Raw genomic sequence first — 26,378 nt, 5'->3', positions numbered from 1 at the left:
CCCAACAGATCCAAAACTAATCTTAGCACACCAATGGACACAGCCCAGACTGAAGGCCTACAGCATCTGAAGTCCCCAACGTAGCAACAGCTACAAGCAGGAACAGCCAGCTGCACTTCAAAATCTGTTGTTCCAGTGGTGAACTCAATTTCACTGAGACCTCAAAATCCAACTAGCTAGTAAGAAAAGGGGTGGGAGGAGGGTTGTCAACAGTGCAGGACATTTCATGGTCAGGAAGTTTTTTTTTAAAAAACTTCAGGTACTTGGGATCATATCACTGTTGTGTGTATCAGTAGTAAATAACGGGTGTCAGGATAATAGTGTATTTTAGTCCTAGCCTCTGTACTTGACAGTGTCGATTCTACTGTTTACCATTTGCCTTCTCTCCCCCACCCCCACCTGGATATATTGACCTGTTATTTTCTATAAATATTCAATTGTGTTTTAATAAATGCAGAGATTCTTTGCCCCTCTGTTAATCCAGTGTCAGAAACCAAGGATCTGGGGGTGATTTGAACCATCTAAAAAAATCAGCAAATACTAATTGCAAACCAGAAACGCTACAGCCTCAAGCGATCATTGTCAGCAAAGGGGAGAAAACTATTCTCATTAATTGAATTGAGTTTTACCAACATTGTAAAAAGTGCACACAAGAATTATAAACCAAAAAGTTGTCTAAACAGAATGCATAATTTGCCAGTAATTACTGTAAACCAGTTAAGATGCTGTCTAAATTCTCCTACAACTGTAGGAGTCAGGTTTGTAATCAGCTCCTCTATATCTTCATGAACTACAGGCTCCCATACAAACATGCAGGAATGTGGTTATGACCACTATAGTTTCCTGTCTAAGGTAAGACTATGGCTCAGGATGGTGCAAACACATCAGCCAGGGTATCAAAGTTGTGAGATGTTGTGAACATATTATGCAGCACTTCAGCAGTTTATTCCATCAGATATTGGAAAAGCCAGATGATACTTGAATGGGTGTCTAACAAATGAAATGTATTGCCTTTTCAAGTGTTAAAACAGGGTTGTCACCTTGCCATTAGAAGGCAGTAGCTTTAATACCAGTCAGAAACCTGAGCATGCCCTGCAGGTCAGAGAGAGTACTGTACTATGGGAGATGCCATCTCAGTGACCTTACATTCACTGCCTGATCTGCCATCTCTAGTTTGAAGAAAAAGACCAGTACTGTTCCTTGAAAGAGCATGAAGTGTTGCTAATGTCCTGGTCCCACTTATTCCAATGTTTAATAGGAATCAGACATTCAATGCAGCATATGCTGAGATTTGCTGCACACAAGTTGGCCACTGTGGTTTATGCACTTCAGAAGAACAAAGTCATTCTTCAGGATGTCCTGAAGGATTGCCCACCCCTAGCTCACTTTATTACTGGATGTTCCAGCACAGGTTAATCCATGGATGCCACCACAGCACCTATACTTAACTGAACAAGGAGGTTCATTGGAGTGGGCCAAGAATTAATACTTACTTCCTCACCACCCCTCACAAAATGTTACATATTTTCATTTTGTTAAAGACCACACTAAAGCATTAAGTTCAAAGCATTTATTAAAATTTTTATAAAACAATACAAAAAATCCTGGCAACAACAGTAAGAAGATTTAGAGTGAGCCTCATCAGTCACCTGGTGTGTAAAGTGCTTTCGCTTCATGCCCCTTAGGAGCTAGCTAATATACCAACAGTGCTCGATAATGGCCTATGCTTAACTAAACCAAGCTGCGCTACCATCCAGCACAAGGTAGCATTTGAATGAGATGATGCAATGCATACAAAATTCAAGTAGTCTTAGTATAAGACAACAAGAACATGTCTTATTCAGCAAACGTAATAGCAATGTACTTGATAATTTAAATTGGTTTCTTGTACTACCAGCTTCATCTTAAAGTACCATACAATTGCTGATAATACTGTTTCAGAATGTAGAGTTAGATTGAGCAACGGAACCAGCAGGGAACTTGCATTAACGTGGGAGAGCCATTTTTAGAAATCCCAATTCAGTTTTAACCCCCACATAAATTATACCTACTAATTCACCTGACAAAAATCCCTTCAGCAAGATCATTAGTTGGAAGGTTTTTGAGATTAATCTTAAACATTTTCATACCTGAACTGATCCCCCATCTGAAGTTATTTGCTGCCAACATTGACATGCAAATTCACAACCCTCCCTGGGAAACAGTTTTTTTAAAAAAAAACATTCACTTCGACAGTTGCCTCATGCAACATTTTTTGCACATACTTCTTCTAAACTGAGAAAAGCAAACTTACAAACAAAAGCTTTGATCAGTAGAATTCACAGCCAAAAGGTGATCTCTATAACAATGCAAAAATCAGATCTCAACAGCCAAGTGGCCATTCAACCATTTTGTTTCCATGGTACTAAGTACAGTTAGATTAAAACATTTTAGATGAAAAGGTAACAATTTAGGTTTTATCCCATCTTCCCCTGTCCCATTACAGGTATTGGTACCCCAACTGGATTACATTCCACTGTCCAAGTTGCCTTCTGCACCTCATGTAAGTGCACCTTATTCACAGGTGAACAGTGACCATAAATGTTGGCATCAGAAAATATTAGAGCCAAACCTATTCCTGTCCTCACCAAGGGCTCACATTTTACTGAGCAGGGGCAGCAGTCTTTCAGAAAAAAGGTAAACTATACGTTTGCTCAGATGGTCACAAATGGCTACCTATGGACAGACAATAAATAACAAGCTTTAATTCAATTTCTCTGGGAGACATCATTCCTTCCCATAGTAGAATATTTTTACAATAATAAAAAGGTGGCAGTGGATTGCTAAATATTCCTGTGGCAGAACTAGTAGCCCTGTTCCTAATTCAGGAGTCATTTATGCAAGTTCAATTTAATACTGCCCACAAAAGGACAGCATTTCTTTAATGTTAAGCATGGATATCCCTGCAATAGTTGTGATTGCCCAACCTAACTGATACAAGCAGTAGAGCATAAAGAAAGGTGTTGTTGCCACACCTTCCTCACATTGGAAATGCAGTGTACGCTTGCATTTCATGGTACATTTTAAAAATGGATTTCAAATGTCCAACTCAGTTTTGTGCGCTCTATTTCTGCAATACAGTGAAAAGCTCAACATATACATTCAATGGCTTTGAATATAACCACCACATTAAAACAAAAAGGATAGGCTGAACCTGCCTATAAATCACACAAACACAGATAGCACCCACTTTTCAAAACTTCAAAATCAGAATGTGGCACTTTCAGACTCCATCCACAGACAATTTTAGAAACGGAGATGTAAACACTTTTCTTTTCTCAAAAGAAAAGATTTGGAAGATTTCACGCAATCTTAGATAAAGACTACTCGCATTTTTGTATCTGGAATGCCTTTTTCTCAGTCAAATTCTTGTTCTTCTCCATCACCAATCACTGTCATATTTCCTGAACTAAAGTCCTGCTACAGATTCCCAAAGACTCAAAATAAATGCAGAATATACTTACATTTATGAACTTGGCAGAAATTAAAGGAAACTTTTTTCTAGGACATGCTGGTCAGAGTGGGTGAGATTTTAAAAAGTCACATTGATACCAGAGGAAATAGGTGTACAACTAGAGATTTAAAAAAAACTGAATATACAAAATCTTTCTCAGTCTTCTCAAAAATCTGGTATGCAAAATGTAGCCCTGATTTTTTTTTTACACTGGAGATTAGGAGCAAGCCTGCACATATCTGAAAAATGCAAAATAAATTGCTGCCTTTTAGAAGATGTTTTGGTGCTTGCTTCTGAAGTGCAGGTCTTTTGCAGCCAATGACAATCCCCAGGTATGCCTGCCAAATACACTAAAGGCCAGTATCCAGGAAGACCTTATTGGAAAAATAAACTGGTCGTTGATCACTGTATAGACACTGCGCTCCAGAATCAGAAGCCCAAATGGATACCAATGTAAAAAGCAGCAAAATCTAAACTATAGTTGTCATGAAGGTGATCACAGTACAAAACAAAATGTAAAACCTGCTCTTAAAAACGTTCCTTTGGTGAAGACACAAAGTCGTAATTTAAATCTTTGCCCTTTTCTCAGTTTTCTGACTTAGTATCATCGCGGGGATTCGCATACTTATCCTATGCAGGTTTCAAATGCTGTAAACAGTTCTTTCTTACGTGGAGCAGTACTGTAACAACGCCAGACTTAGAGCCAGCCAACCAGAAGGTTCTGGGTTTAGTTGCTATGTGCTTGAGGGAAGAAATGATGTCACACACAATTGTCAACCAGAACCAAGGATGGCAACAACTGCTGATTGGCTGCTTTGATTGCACTCGTCTTCTGCCTCCGTTTGGCCAATTTAGATTCTGAGGGTGGAGACAGTCGCATGGAACATGAGGTAGCTTTAATGAGGATTGGCAGATTCTCCTCGTCCTGATTTTCTTCATGCTGAGTCAGCTGCCTGTTTACTGCGATTGCTTCAGCTGCAAAGAATGTGAGATCTTTGGCACTGCTGTTCCTGAGGGACAGGACAGAACAAAGAGTCAACACAGCTTTAAAAGCAAAAGCAGAACAGAGCAACAGGCTCCAAATCCTGAATGCTTCAGTTTCTCGCCACTTGCTAATCCATTCACAAGCCTTTGCTGCTGTGGCTTTAGTTTTACAAGCTACAGTCCCTTCACTAAAACAAACAAAAGGAACAGTCTATTAAAATATATTATGGTGAAAAGTTCAAGGTAAAAGTCAGTAGAAATAGATCTCATTGAAATTTTAAAATATAAATTCAAGGATTATTGGCCCAGATTGTCAGCACTTTGCAGCACTTCATGGCTTGAATTTCACCCTGCATCCCCCTTTAAGTTCTACCAAAAGAATGTATCATGGATTTTGTTTTGTTTTGCCTTGTTGCTGGAAGTAGGTTTGAGCTAACCCCTATATAGAATTTAGCAACCTTTATAATTTTCCCCTCAAAACAACCCATTGTTTTAAATGACCTTAAAAATGCACACTCAAGCTCAAGACAAAGCTTTGTAAACATACCTCTGGAGAAGGCGTGGGGTTGGAAGTGTATGCTCTGGTGCATGCTAAAAGCAAAAAGGATAGAAGACAAATCAAAATCAATCAATGCACATACGACAGTTGTAGTCAAAAACTGCAGTATGTAAACAGTCAAGGCATTTGCAAAATGTTGACTTCTAATGAAACATACCCCTTGCACCCATGGGTGTTCCAGTACTTGTGCTGCACTGAGCCTCTTCTTAGCATCTCTGACTAAGAGTTTAGTAATGAGATCCTTTGCACCAAAGGAGATGTGTGCCCAGTCCTTATCAGGGAATTCATACTTTCCTTCTTGAATACTCTGAAATAGGTTATTCTGTGAAGAAAGTTAATAAAATTCTTTAATAGTGCGAGGTAAGTGGGTTGTTTAATTATTAAGTCAATATTACAATTGAAATTTAAAATCACTGAATTCAAACTAAATCAACATATTGGCAAATAGTTTCCATCAATAAGCAATTTCATGCAATGTAAGTGGGTGCTGCACTGTAGTTAGAAATACTGGAGCAATATGGACCACTGCAAGCATGCGGTCACCTGGAGCTATGGATAAAAACAGTTACGGGCTCCAACTTACTTTCATCACACGGCTGACTAGCACACATTTCCACTTTTGCTGCCTAGTTTTGGGGTATTACTAAGATTTATGGCTTAAGGCTCACCTCTTTTGGGTACATGGTGAATGTACTTTCCTTGGGCATCAATGATGTTCATTTAGAGAACTGGTGCTGACAAGACAGGTTGAGTGGTCTCCTCCTGTACTGTAACTTGTGATCGCTTTTGTGATCACAAATGGGACTCAAACCCAAGGCATCTGGCTTAGAGGCAGGGTTGCTACACATTGCATGATGAGACCACTGCACAATTACATGTAAATTCCCCAATTCCACATGCTTTTGTTCCCCTCATCTCAACAAAGACCTCTTATTTTGAAGTATTGATAGAGTCTCTGCATCTGTTTTAAGAGTGGTACATTCCTGACATCCAACTCCCTTAAAAGTGAACAAAACTCACTCCAGTCCCCCAAATCCTACATTAAATCATGTATTTATGTCCTTCTGTTTTAGGTGCTTCAACAATTGGAGTGAGTGTCACCTGTCACATTTTTTAAAGGCCTCAACCATTTCCGAAGACTTCCTCAGGTCTAACAAACTGTTTTAAAAAGGTAGTTAGGAAATTAACCTTATTCCAATACAAACAGTAAACCTGCATAAGTGTGTTACCAATAAGTGAGTACACTACCCCACAGAGTCCAGTTTAACACATGGTTGTGATTACTTATTCCAACTTTATCCAACAATGCACTGCTGCCTAACCTCCTGAATCTCAATTTCTCTTGACACAGATGGCGGCCAAACCAGCTATAGCATGAAACTGGACATGAGGGCAAGAGAACAAAAGCAGTCACATGTGCCCTTCATACACTGGATATTGCTGGAGAAAGTCACCTACTTTCAATTGGATTGTTGTTTGCTGCAGCTCAGAGACACCTTTTATTGGGTTTTGCTGTTCTGAGTAAATGTGTCAAGTCCTAGCATTAACATTATCGTAATGGTTACTTTCATTATTCATCTGCTGATTAATCACACCAAGCAATATTTACCTATATTGGAGATTTATAATAGTGCTATATCATCAACCTTGTTTCGACAATTGACTAGTTATAAGCTTTAGAAATTTGTTCAATCAAAATTAGTGGCATTGCATTCATTTATTTGACACAGCTTTGACTGATGAACACAAGTTGGAAACAAAAATAACATCAACTTCCGTACAATTCTCATGGCATAGATTTCACTTTTAAAGCCAGATATTCTTAGTAACAGGAATATGTGAAAGCAATTCAAAAAGTGATTGTGCAAGTTGTCCTGAATTTTATCAGTGGGTGGATTCCACAGCAGTCTGTCCAGTTTACCATGCACAGAGTTCTTGTATGTGTAGATCATGACTGTGGATGTGGAACATTAACTCAGTCCAAAAACACAAAACTGAAATGGTGTCGAGGCCATAATACACAGATTCACCTCTGACAACAAGCCTAAGTCTTTGATCACTAGTTTGTTCTGAGTTAATGATCTCATCCAGGTGTCAACATGACCTCTCAGACCAAGTTAGGGAGGATGATACAACAGCAAGAAAGCAAGAGGAAGTCAGCAAGGGGTATGACTGGGCCTTGCTGTGATGCTTCCCATAGTACATATTATACCAAAGTTAAAACTGTCAACTCAGATAGAAATGGCTATTTGGATGATACCCACCTCTACCTTCATCCAACGTTTCTGGTCTGACAGATAATCAATTCGAAAGGGCCTCAAATTTCCACAGCTGTCACAATAGATCCAGAGTCTCTCCAGTCAGCCAACCTCCCCAGCTACTATCTCAGCCTTAAATCAAACTGCAACTTTCATATACAAGTCAACACTGATGCAAGTTCTTGGTCTTAACACTAAAATCCCACTGAAATTGGATGGTTACAATACAGAATAGGAAATCTGTTGACTCTTCCCAATAAGATGTATAGAACTATAGGGTCAATAGACGAGGTCTTTTCTGTGGTGTGTGAGAGTCAATTTTCCTTACTGTAACATCCATCACCTCTAACCCTACCTCAGCCCATCTACAGGTGAAATGCACAAAGGCATAGGTGCATTCAGGCTCATATTCCAAAACATTACCCTTCAAGATTCAATCCTCCTGCCTTTAATTCTGTCCATAGCACTTCAGGCATACTGATGGCATGAAGCCATACCACAGCAGTAATAAGAGGGGAAAAAAAAATGCCATTTATCTCAGGATCCACAAAAGCACAGATAGTCAGTCGTAGAGATAGACAGAATGGATAGACCCTTCGATCCAACTCGTCCCATGCCGACCAGATGTCCTATAAATCTAATTGAATTTTCCAGCACTTGGACCATATCCCTCAAAACCCTTCCTATTCATAGACTCATCCAGATGCCTTTTCAATGTTGCAACTGTACCAGCTTCCACCACTTCCTCTGGCAGCTCATTCCATACACTCATTACCCTCTGTGTGAAGAAGTTGCCCCTTAGGTCCCTTTTATATCTTTCTCCTCACCCTAAACCCAAGTCTTCTAGTTTTAGACTCCCCCACACCACAGAAAAGACCTCGTCTATTGACCCTATAGTTCTATAGATCTTATTGCGAAGAGTCAACAGATTTCCTATTCTGTATTGTAGCCATCTAATTTCAGTGCCATTTTAGTGTTAATATTTGTTAGACTTAACATTTGCAATACATTTACTTGCAGTGCAAGAAATGAATATTGTTGCAGACCTATTCTTAGTTGAAGTATACCTTCACTGTAAGGTATGAAAACTGAGCCAATAATGAAATGCCTGAATCTGGAAAAACCCACGTTTTTTAAAAAAAATGTCACTCACCTGACAGGAAAGACAGGCCTCCCCTCGGTCCCAACCACAGTCAGTACCACAGTTTCCTACAAAGGGCGGATATCCGCTGAGCATGATGTATAATATAACACCCAAGCTCCAGAGGTCACAACGCTTATCATAGATCGTAGCCTCTTCATTAAATGCCTCCACAACTTCTGGTGCCATGTACTCTGCAGACCCGCACTAAAAAGATATTTAAAAATTCACAGGAATTAGACGGTATAATTCATCTGCAGAACTTTATGCTAAAATGCCACTTTTTAAATATTATAAACACAAGCGAATTACATTTATTTGATTTCAACAAGATCAACACAGAGGCATTTTTTTAAATGACAGAACACTGTCAACTCCTATGAGCATTTAACTCGTCACATTGGTCGGTTTAGAAGAGAAAGTGATTTCCAAATGACTAGCCTATATTCATCCCCAGAAGAGGAAAAACAACTATTCATGCTTATGGCAGTATTCCCTTTTCCCAGCTGTATCATTCAGAGCAGCAAGAAGCAGGTGACTTATGTCCAGGCCTCTGCTTACACCACTGATGTATGAGCAACTTTGAAGAGGGTACATCTGCAGACCCTTCCTCTATCAAGAGCACTGCCTTTTTATTCACTCTTCAGGAGTTACAGTTGCATCAAATGCATGGCGTTTTTGTTTTTACAGAAGGTTTTGCATTTGGGGATAAAGAAAACTAATGACATTTAAATGAAGATATACTTTTCATAAAGAAAAAAAAACTGTGGTGTGGACAAGGAAGGAATGTTTTGCAATTTAAAATGGGACTGGCAGTTCAATTTCCCACTCAATCAACAATTTTAAACTGTCAAATACAGTTTCCAACTACTTGTTAATCTTTCCGGAAGCTGGTGAGTACACATTCAAAATCAGTTCAGCCAACTGGATAGCCCCTGAAAAGAAATAAGCTTCAAAACCAAGCCCGCAGTCAGACAGTTCATCTTGTTCAATTAAAAAGAAATGAAAGCTTTTAGACTCTGGTCACATCACATATGCATTTGCTTCTTTACACACTCCATCTATGCAGAGATCATAATTAATCAAAATCCCCATATAAAGAAACGCACAAAGTATCACATCTCCTCTATTAGTCACCACAGAATTCTGTCCAAATGGATCATGTACAAAATGTCTGTCCAATATGGTCACAGATATAAATATATCTGCAAGCCTGGTTTTCCAGAAAATATTTAAGTGTTTAGAAACTAAAAACAAATTTGCAGAAACAAGTCAGTGTGTTATACTGGGGACCATAGTTACTGTTCAGTGAGTATTTAGCTGAAAACAATCTTACATATACATTGCTACAAATACAGCAATAAGCCCAGTGATTCTACAGATCAAAAGGTGATGCAATTCAGGTTTACTATCTGCAAGTCTCTTGTTAACTATAAAAGGGACTTTCCTAATCTGCAATCAGTCACATCACAACACCCGATACAAGCCACACCCAGTTTTCAATTTATTTGGAACTAATTCATCTTCAAAAAGATGAGGGAGAAGCACATAGGATTTAGGCAGGTATTCTCCCTCCAGTGAGCAGAACCTAGGTAGCAAAGGCATAGGTGACAGTGGCGAATCAAAGATAAACAAAAATCTAATCAGAGGAACAAGCAACTTTGGACTGAAGAGATCTACAAGGCTATAAGAAGGGTACAGAGATAGGAAGAACATTAAAAGCTTTAAAAAAAAAGAGTATAAACATTAAATTTGAGCTATTTTGAACGGGCATAAAAGTGGAAAATAAAATAAAATTGGAAAAGCAGAGATCATTGAGTACAAGCTAACATGAGACCATATCCTGAATGAAAGCTAGATCACAATAGGTCAGTATTATACAAGAAGAGGTCAAAGTCTAGCTCAATAAAATCAAAATCCCAAAAGATAACAAAATCCTTTGCTCGGACAGACCCAAAAGCTACTAAACAAGATACACCAAAAAAACTAAACATGACTAGTGTCTTGCACTTTGCTGCCAATTTAAAGCAAAGTTTCAGAGTTAACAGCAACTCAATAATTACCCATCCCATTAAGTGAAAAGAAACAAAATCAGAGACACACTTAGCCCCTCCCAACAGCCGAACTTTAAACAGCGAGCTGAAGTGCCCTTTGCCCTTCTTGTGAAACACCCTCATTTCCACCAATTGCATCAGATCTGCTGAGCCTAGTGGAACTTTGTTTTGCTCATAGCAAAGTGACATGATGAAATGTAAGTACAAACCAAACTAACCAAAAGCCACACAGTTTTTACATTGATTTCTGCACAATCCATTGGCCATTACTTTTTGATCTAACAAGAATCTGACTCATTTTAATTTTTCCTTTCCACTTCAGCCATTACAACAAATATTTGGAAACAATGTCCAGTTCTTTGACACAAACACTTAAAGGTTTGTGAACTACAGAAGACCAAACACTATTGGCAGCATTACATTAAAGGATTAGTTTTTAAAACAGCTGTTTAAGGAGGCATGGATTCAATGAAGATACGGCTGGCTTGTGATGTACAGAATATGCTATATAGTTAAGTTAAAAACCAGGTTTAAAAAGCTTCAAAAGCCCAAATGTTAAAGAACTAGTTGACACTAACATAGTATAATAAGTATAAAGTGTGTGCAAAAAAGTGTCCACTATGAAAAGTGTCTAGGTAGAAAATAGAGGATACTGGTCGTTTAGCAACTTAAAATTTTAACTGGGTCGAGCTGACAAATTTTAACTTCCTGATTGCATGTCTGCTTTTTACATATGCAGACAACTAGACTAGGGAGAGGGTGTTTGAAAATAAGCATACACTATTGTTATAGTTATAGTGCATAATCCACATGAATAATAGGATGAATCAAGTCAATGGATTTTCATATTCTCATTCTGTGCTTGGTTTCAAAAATAACAGCAACCTTTGTTCATAGTAATAACTTCAGAGACCAATATTAGACCAGAGACAGAGATTGATAAATATCTCGAATGTTTGTAGTCACTGCAGGAAAGAGATTGGGTAATGGCCATTATCTGGAGAAGCCTTCAAGAAATCAATATTGTAACAAAACATACCATAACAAAACACCAATAAAGAAAGGCATCTTCTGTAGTACCAGCCTTGAAATTACAGTACTGAATGTATCCACAACCCAGCCAAACTGTACACCAGGTCAAGGCCGAAGAGAAAAAGTGTCATGAATGCAAAGATGTATACTCGAAACATTCAAGCTACCCTCAAGTCCCTAATGGGAATCTTGAAATGCTCTATTGTGCAAATTCACAAAGTAGTAAAAGCTTAAGTACTATCCCGTGCAAATTTGGAATTTTTCTGCTCTTGGTAAATAGTTTGCCTACTGTTGAGATCTGTAATACATTTCCAATGAAACCCAGTCGCAAAAAACAATACAACTACAATCCTCAGACAGACCTTATTCAATCCAACAAAGTTGAATTTTTATTGAAATTGCATTCAGGAATGTAAAAAAAAACAGGGGGATGTGGATAGATTGGAACTATGTCCAAAATGTTTACTAATAGCAATGATGTTTACCACTTGCAGTTACTGTAGGTCTTCCCACATGTGCAAATGCACTTTGTTCCAGACACATTTAGAATTTTTACTAACACGCAAACTGTCACCCTGAAAATAAATTAAGTCCTACTGCAAATTGAAAGTAGAGTTCTGCATCTAATTCAATTTCAAACACTGATTTGAGGGGCAACTCTCATCCACACCAGGCAACTACTAATAGATTGAAAATAACTTCAACTCATGATCCTCCGAGAAGTACTGGGAATCTTTCTAGGAAGGTATTTGTTGGCTAGAACACACCGACCTTGAGCCTGAACTGTGCCAAAAGGGAACCTTATAGCAACATGCAAACCATGGAAAGTTCACAAGTTCAGTGACATTTAAGACCAGACTATAGCTGGCAAGGGTTTACAACTCAAACAAAGCACTGCATGCACATACTCAAGCCTTCAATATTATTGATTATTTTTAATGCAACTGAAGGGTTTTCCTGCTCCTTGGATCCTGCCTGACTGGCTATGCTTTTCCAGCACCACACTTGGCTCAATCCCCAGCATCTGTAGTCCTCGCTCTCTCTTCACTATTTTTCTGAAAACCCAAGAGATCAGGTCCCCACTTGTGATACAGCTCATTTTATACATTACAGTAACAGTATTAAGGATAACACTCATCAATAAGCAAAAAAATATAATGGGTACATCTTTCCTTAAGCCAGCTAGATTATTAATGTAAATTTTTTAAATCGTGAAATCTGTATCGAAACAAACAAACAGCATCTCTTAACCACATTAAATTCTTTTATCTTAAAAAAAATCCCAAAACTGGGCTCAGAAGTAACATTTTATGAAACTAATTGAAAGATCCTGAGCAATGTCAGAGATAACACAGGGTCTAAAAGCTCCAAACAGCTTCAGAGGCAATTTGAGGATCTCACTTAGTGCAGTTCAACACTTTTGTGCCCCATCTCTTCCTTTGTTGGAAGAGATTTGTTAGTTCTTCAGTGGAACATTGCACCCAAGTGATAAAATATGAAAACCTAGAGCACAGGAAGAGAGTAAAGAAAATTGACAAGTGAGTCACTGGGTAGAATTACACAAACAGAATCAAAAGGAAATCTTGCAAAAGACAAGATAATTAGCAATTTACAGTCATAAGGAAGTGTCAGTGATCTCAGAGCAATTGATGTCATTAACATGATCAAGTTATTTGCTGTTTGCGACACAATTTCAGGTTTAATAACTACAGATTTCACAGCAGATTCTGAATATAATCCATCTAACAGTTCTGCTTACCGGTGTCAGAAGTTCAGGGGTTGAAATGGGGGAGCAATCACCATTCAATTTGATTCCACTTCCCAAGTCGAAGTCACAGATCTTGACTGGGGAAAGCTAAAAATAAAACAAAAAAGAGATACTGTAAATACAATAACTGTTCAGCTCCCAAACTCTGACTGAAAAATACACTTCCCTCTCTCCTCTAAACGCATTTCTTTTGGTATTACTGGATTTTTAAAACAATTTGTGGGGTATGGGTGTCATTGGTTAGGCCAGCATTTACAGCTTAATTCTAATTATTTTGAGAACATGGCAGTAAGCTACCTCTTTCATTGCCTCAGTCCATTGCTGTTGGGAAGGGAGCTCCAGAATTTTGACACATCAAGTTCCAACTCCAAATTGCACTTGGTTTGAAGGGGAACTTTCAGATGGTGCTCCAATGGATGTTCGAGATGGTAGAGGTCACTGATTTGCGAAGTATTGTTGGAGATGCCATTGTGATCTTGCAAAAATGGTACATATTGCTGCCACTGTGGGTACCAATCAAGTGGGTTTTTGATTTTGATTGGTTTTTGAGCTTCATGCGTGTTTGAAGCTGCACTCATCCAGGCAGATAGGAATATTCCAGCACACTTCTAACCCATACCCTGCAGGTCGTGAACAGGTTTTGGAGTGTTGGTTGAGTTACTTGCTGCAGGATTCCTGCACACTGACCTTCTAGCGTAGTCAGTCCAGTTCAGCTTCTAGTCAATGATAACCACAAGTTTGATAGCGGGGGATATGGTGTTAATCTGATCAACTTGCTAAGAATATATGTCACCACAGTGAACTATTAAAAAATATTTTAAGTGTGTGTAATTTGCCATCGGATCGAAGGGAATATGTTTGGAGGTTGACACGGTCTTGGGAGTGGTGGCACTCATCTTTGGTTTAAGGTGAGTACATAGAACATAGAACAATACAGCACAGAACAGGCCCTTCGGCCCACGATGTTGTGCCGAACTTCTAACCTAGATTAAGCACCCATCCATGTACCTATCCAAATGCCGCTTAAAGGTCGCCAATGATTCTGCCTCTACCACTCCCACGGGCAGCGTATTCCATGCCCCCACCACTCTCTGGGTAAAGAACCCACCCCTGACATCTCCCCTATACCTTCCACCCTTCACCTTAAATTTATGTCCCCTTGTAACACTCTGTTGTACCCAGGGGAAAAGTTTCTGACTGTCTACTCTATCTATTCCTCTGATCATCTTATAAACCTCTATCAAGTCACCCCTCATCCTTCGCCGTTCCAACGAGAAAAGGCCGAGAACTCTCAACCTATCCTCGTACGACCTACTCTCCATTCCAGGCAACATCCTGGTAAATCGTCTCTGCACCCTCTCCAAAGCTTCCACATCTTTCCTAAAGGTGAGGCGACCAGAACTGCACACAGTACTCCAACTGTGGCCTAACCAAAGTCCTGTACAGCTGCAACATCACTTCACGACTCTTGAATTCAATCCCTCTGCTAATGAACGATAATACTCCATAGGCCTTCTTACAAACTCTATCCACCTGAGTGGCAACCTTCAAAGATCTATGTACATAGACCCCAAGATCCCTCTGTTCCTCCGCCTGACTAAGAACCCTACCATTAACCCTGTATTCTGCATTCTTATTTGTTCTTCCAAAATGGACAACCTCACACTTGGCAGGGTTGAACTCCATCTGCCACTCCTCAGCCCAGCTCTGCATCATATCTAAGTCCCTCTGCGGCCGACAACAGCCCTCCTCACTGTCCACAACTCCACCTATCTTCGTATCATCTGCAAATTTACTGACCCACCCTAAGTCATTAATAAAAATTACAAACAGCAGAGGACCCAGAACTGAACCCTGCGGAACTCCACTTGTAACTGGGCTCCAAGCTGAATATTTACCATCTACCACCACTCTCTGCCTTCGACCGGTTAGCCAGTTTTCTATCCAATTGGCCAAATTTCCCTCTATCCCATGCCTCCTGACTTTCTGCATAAGCCTACCATGGGAAACCTTATCAAATGCCTTACTAAAATCCATGTACACTACATCCACTGCTCTACCCTCATCCACATGCTTGGTCACCTCCTCGAAGAATTCAATAAGACTTGTAAGGCAAGACCTACCCTTCACAAATCCGTGCTGGCTGTCCCTAATCAAGCAGTGTCTTTCCAGATACTCGTAAATCCTATCCCTCAGTACCCTTTCCATTACTTTGCCTACCACAGAAGTAAGACTAACTGGCCTGTAATTCCCGGGGTTATCCCTATTCCCTTTTTTGAACAGGGGCACAACAACATTCGCTACTCTCCAGTCCCCTGGTACCACCCCCGTTGCCAGTGAAGACGAGAAGATCATTGCCAACGGTACTGCAATTTCCTCTCTTGCTTCCCACATAATCCTAGGACATATCCCGTCAGGCCCGGGGGACTTGTCTATCCTCAAGTTGTTCAAAATGTCCAACACATCTTCCTTCCTAACAGGTATCTCTTCTAGCTTATCAGTCCGTTTCACACTCTCCTCTTCAACAATACGGTCCCTCTCGTTCGTAAATACTGAAGAGAAGTACTTGTTCAAGACCTCTCCTATCTCTTCCGACTCAATACAGAGTCTCCCACTACTGTCCTTGATCGGACCTACCCTCGTTCTCGTCATTCTCAGGTTTCTCACATACGCATAGAATGCCTTGGGGTTATCCTTGATCCTATCCGCCAAGGATTTTTCATGCCCTCTCTTAGCTCTCCTAATCCCTTGCTTCAGGTCCCTTCTGGCTATCCTGTATGCCTCCACTGCTCTGTCTGAACCCTGTTTCCTCAACCTTATGTAAGCCTCCTTACATAAGGTTGAGTAGTATAAACAAGATTAGTTATTGCTTCCCTGCAACTAGTTAGTTTATAGGATCAGGCTTTTCATTACTACACAGATTGTTGCAATCCTTGCCTTAGGTCTAATTCCTACAACATTTGACTTTATTCTCCCACCAAAAGCTCAGGAACATGAACACTGGAATTGGTGCTTGCTGCATTGAATGAAGTATTAGCCCCTTCAGACTCTAAAAAAACTGTGCCAAATCAGTAAAGTTGTTGACGTACCACAAAACGAAAAAAAGGTTTGTAATCCTCACAAGCATGTGATGATTAACAGTGTCAGTTAGCCTCAGCACCTTGGCCTTCTAGTCTAGAGTTCGGGCATAGATTTCCTTTCCCAATCACTATCTAAAAGGACTCTCTCAAGAAACTGCATGTGTGCAAGCATTGAGAAACTCCTCCCCATGTTTGGTCAGTAAAGATTGATAAACCAATGCTTCAAATGAAATTAGTCTAAATTCTAGCCACAAATGATGTTTCAATATAATTACCAAGAGTCTCAACTTTGGGTTTTGGTCTTAACACTAATAAAAGACAGCACTAAATACAGCTAAGATTTATAGATGCTGACTGTTGAGTGAGTATTTCCAGTTTATTTTACATAAAGCTGATGAATGTGCGTACAAGCTTAACAATGAAGTCAGTTCAGGAGAGGGATTAGTTTCATGCAAGCTTCAGGTGTATGCAATTGCAAAAATGTGCTGCCCCAGAAGAAACAACTTTCACTGGCTGTTACTAGGAAGCATAGGAAAACCATTCTGGGAGCACCTCATCCACAATGAGCTAATTCTAGTTGCAAAGCTTAAGGTCTTTGTTCAATTGTAGTTAGGCTTGTAAATAGGCCAACTGCCAGACAAAAGTTAACATTTCCTCAATGAAATAAAAAGATGAAGTACCCCCTAACTGATAGAGTTTCATTTCTGAATATTGTTTACAAGAACCATTCTTTCTAGCTTACACTCAAATGGTGCCTACCTGTTCTGGGTTCTCACACAAGATGTTTTCTGGTTTCAAATCTCTATGGGCCATGCCTGAAAAGACAAATTCCATTTGGGATATTAGATCATATGGTATTATTTTTAATTCAGTGCTATATAAAAAAAATCCCACTGCCATTCAGAACCCTTTTCCAGTGTGAACCATACACCACTAGAGTCAAGCGATTGCCTTCATGTAGGCAAATTTCTGGTGTGCCTCCTTTTTAAGAACCATTTAAACGACTAAATCTAAGTCGTCAGAGGTTCACTGAGAGTCTGTCATTGGTTGGGGGTGTGCACGTTCAGATAAACCTTCACAAATATCCTCAGCATTTGGCAAAATAGGACAGGAAACAAATGGTTCCTTATCATTATACAGCAAGTCCCGGAAACTCACGTAGAAATTGGACGAGCACAGAGACTCTGGCCAGCATCAACTCACTGTTTGAGTTTACAGGTGATGGACACGATCTACAATAATGGGATCATCAGCCTGGGAAATGTAAGCCACTTCACTTAACAGTGCACTTATTGGGAGAGGCTGGGGGAATATCTTCCTTTGGTTTTAGTGTCTTCACAAGGGAAGTACTGAATATGAACTAGAGTATCAGAAGACCTCCTGATGCTCACCAAATACTAAGAGAGCTCACTGTCTTGTACATCTTGTTCTGCACTAACCATAGATATCACAGTAGTCAAAATTAAATAAAATTTACACAAACCACCAAGTCACATTACCTTTGTTATGCAGAAAGTCCAGCGCACTCGCTATCTCACGGACAACAACACTGGCCTCTCGTTCATTGAAGTGCTTTCTTCTGTGGATGTGTGTTAATACAGAGCCTGGAAAAGGTAAAAGAAGAGTCTGATTAGGAGGTCAGACATATCAAAGACGTCTGCGTACAATGGCAAAAGGAAAGACAATTGAAACCCAAAACATTAAAAAAAAGTTATCAAGTAAACACCTTTCAAAATGAGAAATAAATAAACAGGCAGTCAACCCACAATCAGAATCCACTATGCACTGTAACCACATGACAAAATTCAAATTGGAGTTCACTAACTTGGTAGGGCGGGGGGGGGGGGGAAGAGAGGAAAGGGAGGTGGAAGGAAGAGAGAGAGAAAAGTTACTGCTAACACATCAAATAAATCCACTCTCTCTTCTTAAAAATGGGTGCAATTAGATTTCCTATGTATGGACTTCTTTTGCAGATAAGACAAGACATGGTTTTAATTTGAATTAGTTTTCAGATTTGCTCAAACCCAAATTAGCCCAAGCATAAAGCAGGGACTTTGTTTTCTCATGCCCCAATAGATTCTAAAAATCAAACTAATTTTTATATTTTAAAACTGGATACAAACTGAAGTTGGCCACCTGGCTTATCTTTTGGATTGAAACAACTCTCCTTTCTCAAGGGGGAAATAAAATAAATTATGGTTCAATACAAAATTGATGCCCCTTTGAGAAGCTAGATCAAATGGCAACAAGAAACTTCTCACATTTTCAAAGTATTAAACACGGTGATGCAATCAACATACAGTCCTTTATTTAAGGAAAAGCTTGAAACATTAAGAGCTATTTTGCAGATGGTGTTCTGCCAGAAAGCAAACGAACTAGCTACAGGGGCATTCAAGTAGCTAAAGGCAATTAACAGCAATATCTCAAAAGCAGGAGGTCCCAAAGTGAAAGACTCTCCCACCTGTTCCAACTTCAAGCTCACCATGGAACCAACCTCCCAGAAATTCAAGAAACCACAGCCTGTCGAGCTTTACAAGCCCCTCGACTCATTTGGGAAACACTTTTGGAAAGGGTCATTTTTGTCCAAATTAACCAGTCACAGGCTGCACTTCTGATCACAGTAGCTGTCTTATAAATGTCCAGCATCCAATGATTTGTGATTCATACCTCCTTTCATCTTTTCAAAAACCAAATAGAACTTGTCCTCATCTTCAAAAAATTCGATCAGTTCAAGAATGTTCCTAAGATAAGACGGTTATAAAATTGTTAGTTTTACAAATTGTGACAACATTATAACCAATCCAATATAAAGGCTATGTACAGTATCTAAAGTTCCAGATACAATGCAAAATGCAGTTTGCATTGTATCACAATTGCAAAGTTGCTGGCTCTTTTAAATATAAAATGCAGGGAATGCATTTTAACAGCAAGATCAAAATCTACAGAAATAATTGTACTGCTGATGCAGTATTTAAGCTTTGTCGCAGCAAAGCCATTTCCTAGTCTTACATCAGGATTATCTATTTACAGTAACCACCTGATGGACTAAAAGCTATCCTGTCAGCAGAGAGTGCTGCACATTAAATCTCATGGTTCTCTTTAGGATTAACAGAGCTGTCACATACCTGTGTCCCTGACATTGATAGAGCATTTCCACTTCGCGGAACACCCGATTGCGACTGTGGCCTGGTCTCTTCTCAATAATCTGCAATGAACAAAGAATAAACCCAATTCTTCAGTATCCAGATACACAAGGTCCTAATGGAGCTTTGTATTGTGACTGGATAGTCACAATACCTTATTGTTCACAACATTCCAGTTAATTTAAAACTATTTGCTTTGTTGCTTTGTTAAAAATTTAAAATTGTAATTTTTTTTCACAAATCATATCCAACCATACAAATAGATTGACAAACAGTGATCAGCAAAATCCTTGAAATATGCACAAATGCAATTGCTCATTATGTAACAAGCTTTTTTGCAAATGTACTCTTTTTCAAATGATAGCCAGTGTGTGTATTTTCAAAAGTAATCACTATTTACATATTTACAAGCACATTACGCTACACTGTAAATACCACAGAATTCTTCTACACCCTTTCCTTAAAACATAAATCTTGCCTTGTAGATCAAAAAGTGGTGGCTTGGCTACCTCTAGCTAGGCAAGGGTTAACTACTTTAAGAAAACAGTCAAAAATCACAACACCAGGTTATAGTCCAACAGGTTTAATTGGAAGCACTAGCTTTCGGAGCACCGCTCCTTCATCAGGTGGTTGAACGAGCAGCGCTCTGAAAGCTAGTGCTTCCAATTAAACCTGTTGGACTATAAGCTAATGTTGTGAGATTTTTAAATTTTGTATACCCCAGTCCAACACCAGTATCTACAAAGAAAGAAAACACTTGCCAATATTAAACCTCATGTAGGTCAAATGTTTTTGCACAATATGTTCCATGAAAGCTTATGATGCAGCTTCATCTTTCAACCAAAAGCACAATTATTTTGATCTGAACATCTTTAGGAAAAAAAAAGTAAAACTGGGTAAGTTATAGAAATCAAGAAGGGAAACTTAAGATACAATATCAGCTCACTGAACCAAGAAAGCTTACACAATATTAAAACACAGTCAACTAAATTGCTTCAACACAAAAGAAAAACACTTTTTAAATCCCCCCCTCAATTGAAGTATTTGCTAAATTCTCCACACAAGGAATGCAATTTAGACAAAAACGCTCTTCACAGATCACTGCTAGCTCAAATTGAAAACAGCTGCTTAGAGCAAAGTTTGCAAACACCCACGGCAGAGCTGTAGCATCCCAACCCCCACTCCTTCCCCTCCTCCACCGCCAACTGCTTTGTTTAGCACCAAACACAATGTCCCCATTGCCAGCTGCACAGCATCCACAATCTCAAGACTGTCCCACCCTCTGCAATAAAACAGAGCTCAGATTACTAACAAAACAAAAAAGGGAGCACCACCACCCTGCTCTCAAGCCCTAAATCAAGAGATTGAGCACTCTTCAGTGACTAATTCTATACTGCATCTGGTCCCAGCACAAGGGCAGCAAATCATACAGTAAACTGAACAAGACTGGCTGTCTTGTCATATACAGTTCCAAAGCAAGGCTCTTCCAGCTCCTTCACAAATAAATCAGTAACCAAAGACTCCATTGCCCCACAAGGCACAACAGAAAAGGTAATGCCTATTCCTACCTTCCGCAGCTCTGGCATATGCTTTAACCTGTTGTTTTCTGGAGAAAATATAATGTTGGCCAAATAGTCCTTTCCTGCCAGATTACCAAATTTAAAGCCAAACCACATCATACACAAAGAACTACTAACATCCATCAGATCACAGTTGGTTGCTCAAAGCATGTTTTAGGCATTTCTACTAGCAACCCCAAAATTCATACCATTAATCCTGATGAAGGTGTACAAAAAAAAGGAGAGAGATAAGGGGAGGGAGCACAGCTTTTGCTGAGAACTCCTTCAATCCAACTTTTTATTCAAGTATTCCACATTGCATCAAAAAAACTTAGCCTTTGTCTTAAACACACCATATTTAGGCTCTACCGACATAGTTGCAGTTTGAATTAAATGTCATCCTTCCAAATAGGTCACAAGACCATTGTAAAATAGCAATAGTTGAAAAGGAAACAATGAACTTCAGCAAAAATATGGAAGTGTCATTTTACAGCTGATGGTCAGTGAATGGTCAAGCTCCAAAAAAAAAATGATCTTGTAGCTCCATGCAGCCTAACAAAAGGCAGCTTGGCGCTGCAGAGTTAGCTCCTCTTCCAAAACTTGCAAGCATCAGATGCAGGAAAGAATAAAAAAATGAAAACTGTAGTGAAACTGACAACAGGGCTGGAATTCAAACAGCAATTGCCCACATGGTCAACTTGTACAGAGACTTTTTACACCCCTCTTGCAACAACTGGGACTTGAACCTGGGCTTCCTGACTCAGTGGTTGTATCTTACCTGGAGACCACAAACACCCTCCTCATATTGTCTCATTATTATTGTAATGAGCTATACATGCAAGTCCAAGGATATAGCAACTAGACAACAAAACACAGGAATGGCTGATCTCATTCGTTTCACACTTCAAGTTTTAGAGAGAGGTTGAATAGACTGGCGACTTTAGCCCCTGGAGCGCCAGATGCTTGAAGGTGACATTCTGGAGATTTATAAAATCATAATGGACATGGAATAGGGTGAATAGCTAAGGTCTTTTTCCTAGGCTGGGGGAGTCCAAATATAGAGAGCATAGATTTAAGGTGAGAACAAAGATTTGGGGGAAAACAAAGGACCTGAAGGGTAGCTTTTCCACAAAGGGTGGTGCTTGTATGGAAAGTGGTGGAGGCTGGTACAATTACAACATTTAAAAGGCATCTGGATAGGTATATGATTGGGAAATGTTTAGAGGGATGTGGGCCAAATGCTGGTAGATTGCATGAGGTCAGATTGAGATATCTGGTCAGCATGGACATGCTGGACCAAATGGTCTGTTTTGTCTGTGCTAGATGACTATCCATTTCTTGTACCCATCATTCAAATATGCACCAACTTAAATACCCTGATTATAATTAGCCTCTACTATTTCACTTAGCAATGTTTCCTTTTCCAAACACAGTCACACTATTTATTCCCTCCTTCTTCTAGGAGGGAGGCTGTGCAACTAGTGGTAGGCTCCATGACAACGTCAACATTTATTTTAATAAGAACTAAAAGAACTGCAGAGGCTGTAAATCACAAACAAAAACAGAAATTGCTGGAAAAGTTCAGCTGGTCTGCCAGCATCTGAGAAGAGAAACCAAAACTAACTTATCAAGTCCAGAGTCAGTTTGTCAGAACCAGTTCGGAGGAAAGCTCACTGGATCCTAAATGTTAACTTTGATTTCTCTTCATGGATGCTGCCAGCCCCAAGTTTTTCCAGAAACTTTTGTTGTTAAACATCTATCTTCCCTATCCCAAATACCTTTACAAGGACACCAAATTTCTCGACTAGAACCATTTACAATCTATCAAGTTAATTGTCCTACAATGCATTCTCTCTAATGTCTGAAAGTCTCAGTGCAATAACTTTAGGTGAACGCAAATGTCGATTGTTAAGATTTTTCTATGGAACAGAATTTCCACTATAGGGCTCTTGTGGCACAGCGGTAGTACCCCTCTCTCTGTGCCAGGAGATCTCCATTCAAGTCCCAACTGCTCTAATGATGTATAACAACTGTTGGTTAGAAACATTTCTAGCATTTCCACTACCAATTCTAGCCTTCAAACAAAAGGTTGAAATATCTGTAGAAGATCATGGTTTTAAAGCTGAAGATCTTTAAATATACATTTGAAGGTATTTTCTTGACAATCATTCATCATAATTCAATTTGTAATGCTTATAGATGACAGGACAGGATAGAAAAACTCCAATAGCAGCACTGTCCAACATAACCATACCCATAACCTGTTCCAATATGTCCAATCATTTAAGTGAAGCTTACGATGTTTTGCATGAGAAGAGTGTTCCACTTACCTTCACAGCATATTCTTTGTTGGTGATTAGATTTCCACAGGTCTGGACTCTGGCAAATGAACCTTCTCCCAACATCTCGCCATTTAGCTTGTAAACATCTGCGTAAAAGTTAAAAAAGCTTTGACACTAATCCAAAAGAGAGTTGGGACAATCCTCCATTTAATACAACCCAATGAATGCAATGCTTTCAAATTAAAGAACAAGGTTTATTTCCCAGTGTTCAAACTAATGTAGAATCAACTGGAACTGGAGCACATCAAGCAATAGTACAGATTAGGACAATTAGAGAATAGGAAATGGAAATGGAAAGAGTAGTCGTCCATTTGGTCCTTTAAGCCTGCTCACCATTCAATATGATCATTGCTGACCATCTTACTAACACAGTATCCTAGTTCCTACATTTGCCCTACATCGTTTGATCTCTTTAGCCCCAAGAATTATAACCATTTCCTTCTTCAATTACCACATTCTGTTGTTCAGATATGGGTGACACCAGCAAAATAAATAAAGTCTATTATATTAAATAATAAAATGTCAAAAGTTGAAAATTAATAATAGGATGGAGAGGGGGTTATATTTCATAATTTCTTGAAAAATAAAGGACGCAACATCTTGAATCTACATTTCAATTGTACCCCATTAATACATCTTACTTCAAAGCGATCTTTTGCTTACAGATTGCGCATGTTTTAAACAGCTGGAAATCTGACTAGTTAACAATCTTGAGCCACTTCCTGCCCAGAGTCTCAGCACTGGACATAAAAAATACAACTACTGTTAAAAGAGCTCAGAAATGGAAAGTTATGTTCTTGGATGTGATACAAGTTCAGTCTGCAGTTACATAGTTCATTCTGAAATGGATCACGTCATTAAATTCAACAAGCTTACCTTCAAATTTGCCACTGAAACTGTCTGTGGCCCGACATCTTTTTTTCTTCTTATTTCTTTTCTTGGCATCTGGGATGTCAATGGGCAGACTCGAGGGCATGTCTACAATAAGTGAGAAGTTTTTCACTTCTAATGTCATCTTACACAATCACAGAAGCTAAATACATCATCAACTCTAATAGTTAACATTAATACTCTATTCAAGGTAACTGGCCTTTCAGTAACTACTTACCAGGTCTAGGACAATCGAAATTAAACACCTTCTCAACAGGAGATGGTCCAGTGTCATCACAATAATCATCAAAAGGAGTCTGCCCCTAAAAATATGAATATTATCAGATAATTAAAATCATCAAAACAAAAATTACTAGCCAGCCAGCAGCCGAGTGCTAATCTCACAAGAGACTCTGGCCCATGTATTTTATATCCTTCCCCAGCTAACAAATCAAGCCAAAGTCTGACTTTGAAAAGCTTCCATAACGGATTGCTTACTGCAATTCTGTATTTTTAGTCACGTAAGAAACTCGCAGTTAGAAAGAGACCGCCTACTTAATTCTTTCATCAGCCTACTCACAAAATGGAGCCTTTTTATGCTAAAGGACTTAAAATTCACCCAATGAAGAGCTTCAGGAAAATAACATGTCCAATGATTACTGCAGTGACTGGATAAATAACCGCTCCTTGGTTAGTTCCAGTGGTATGTTTCACCACAATATAGCTCAGGTCACACTTCCAAAATAGTCCCATATTAAATGTCTGCTTGCAATTAAATTTTAGAAACACAACACAATTTGCCTGCGTTGCCCCGTTTAAGCTTCTCGGTAAATAAACCGGCAGACTGCGGCAAACGGGAATTGCTTTACCTTGAATGAGCGGTGGAAACCTTTCAACTCCGCAATCTTGTTCTGAACCATTTTCCTTCACAGTGCTAGTTAACAATTAAGAGGAATCAACAAGACGAAGCCTCAGAGAGGAAGAGTTTCTTTCTAAAATTGGAGCCCGCTATTGTCTCAGTGTGTATGGCCTGAAATGGGAGAGAATGAAAACTGACAGTCTGGAGCCATTCAATCCGAGCACTTCCCAACACGAACGCATCATTTAGAAATAGGCTTTCTCCCCTGCACACCACCAGCAAACACTAACACCAACATTCAGTGTGCTTCATACCATCTCCCTTTTCCATTACAAGTTACAACTTGCTTTTTAAAAAGGCATATTCATTACCCAACACGCCTTATGCTACAGAAATAATTCAGCTCAAAAATCTAACAGCAATTCAAATTTTAAAATCACAATTTTCTTGTCCTAGGATTTTGTTTTCTTTGCAAGTTGTTTTTGTTCCCCTCAATACATTTTTTTTTGCAATGACTTACCAGCACACCCACTCCTTCACTAGCCAGCCAGCAGCCTAGTGCTAATCTACAAGAGGCAGTTCTGGCTCATGCACTTTATAACCTCCCAGTCTGTAAACATTATTAACACAGCCTCACTGTAGATCCGCCTACGTGCAAAAACGCTCAAACGTGCACAACCCAACGAGCAGAAACTCGAGAACACTCTGTTCAAGAGTTTCCTCTTAGTCCAGCCCCACTGAAATAGAGCCCCACCTCTCTACATTGTAACTAATTTCTGACTTCATTGTCTGGCACAATCACACTCCCAGGTTGCATCAGATGCTTTTGGTCTTCTGGGAGATGTAGTTTCGACTTCTATGTCCTTTCATTTCTCAGCTGTTCTACCTTTCATCTCCATGGTTGATTTTGTTTGTAGAGAAAGTGAACCAAACGAATTCTTTTATACTGGGAAATGTATGGATTTCTTAATAGTTCGGTGGGTGGGTGAAAGTACCATCAGATCTCAGTGTCAGACTGTTTCCTGATATTTCTGCATGGGAACAATGCAATTGGACTGAGTGCCAGTGAAATAAGGAAGGAAAAATAAAGTCATCGCTTCATACCCTCGGGTATTGTGGTGGAGTGACAATGTCCCTAGTCAGGGTTCAAATCCCACTTGCTTTGGAGGTGTGTCATAACAAGTCTGAACAGGTTGATTTTTTTTTAACTTCACAGCTTCTCCACTGACCCATCCC

The 26,378-nt window shown here is 39.4% G+C and overlaps 1 protein-coding gene across 1 annotated transcript; it reads right to left on the bottom strand.

Moving 5' to 3' along the window:
* Positions 1-1,555: 1,555 nt before the first annotated feature.
* mknk2b (MAPK interacting serine/threonine kinase 2b) lies at positions 1,556-25,868 on the bottom strand. Its single transcript, XM_072594055.1, has 14 exons — positions 25,663-25,868; positions 25,153-25,313; positions 24,522-24,606; positions 24,290-24,391; positions 23,402-23,499; positions 19,495-19,574; positions 19,037-19,110; positions 17,869-17,973; positions 17,129-17,184; positions 13,281-13,376; positions 8,448-8,642; positions 5,194-5,358; positions 5,025-5,068; positions 1,556-4,503 (listed from the first exon to the last, which is right to left on the bottom strand). The coding sequence occupies exons 2-14, from the start codon at positions 25,201-25,203 to the stop codon at positions 4,254-4,256; spliced, it is 1,401 nt and encodes a 466-aa protein (XP_072450156.1). The 5' UTR covers positions 25,204-25,313; positions 25,663-25,868; the 3' UTR covers positions 1,556-4,253.
* Positions 25,869-26,378: the final 510 nt, after the last annotated feature.

The sequence above is a fragment of the Chiloscyllium punctatum genome, chromosome 24, assembly GCF_047496795.1.
Source record: "Chiloscyllium punctatum isolate Juve2018m chromosome 24, sChiPun1.3, whole genome shotgun sequence".
In the NCBI taxonomy this organism is placed as follows: Eukaryota; Metazoa; Chordata; class Chondrichthyes; order Orectolobiformes; family Hemiscylliidae; genus Chiloscyllium; species Chiloscyllium punctatum.
This window is presented reverse-complemented; position numbering and strand designations above follow the sequence as displayed.

Bases quoted from the DNA above. Each gene is read 5' to 3' on its own strand.
- mknk2b (XM_072594055.1), bottom strand. From the start codon at position 25,203: ATGGTTCAGAACAAGATTGCGGAGTTGAAAGGTTTCCACCGCTCATTC. The intron at 23,500-24,289 runs GTAAGCTTGTTG...ACTTTTACGCAG, and splicing joins TTTCAGTGGCAAATTTGAAG to ATGTTTACAAGCTAAATGGC. The intron at 17,185-17,868 runs GTAATGTGACTT...TTGTCTTTTCAG, and splicing joins GGACTTTCTGCATAACAAAG to GCATGGCCCATAGAGATTTG.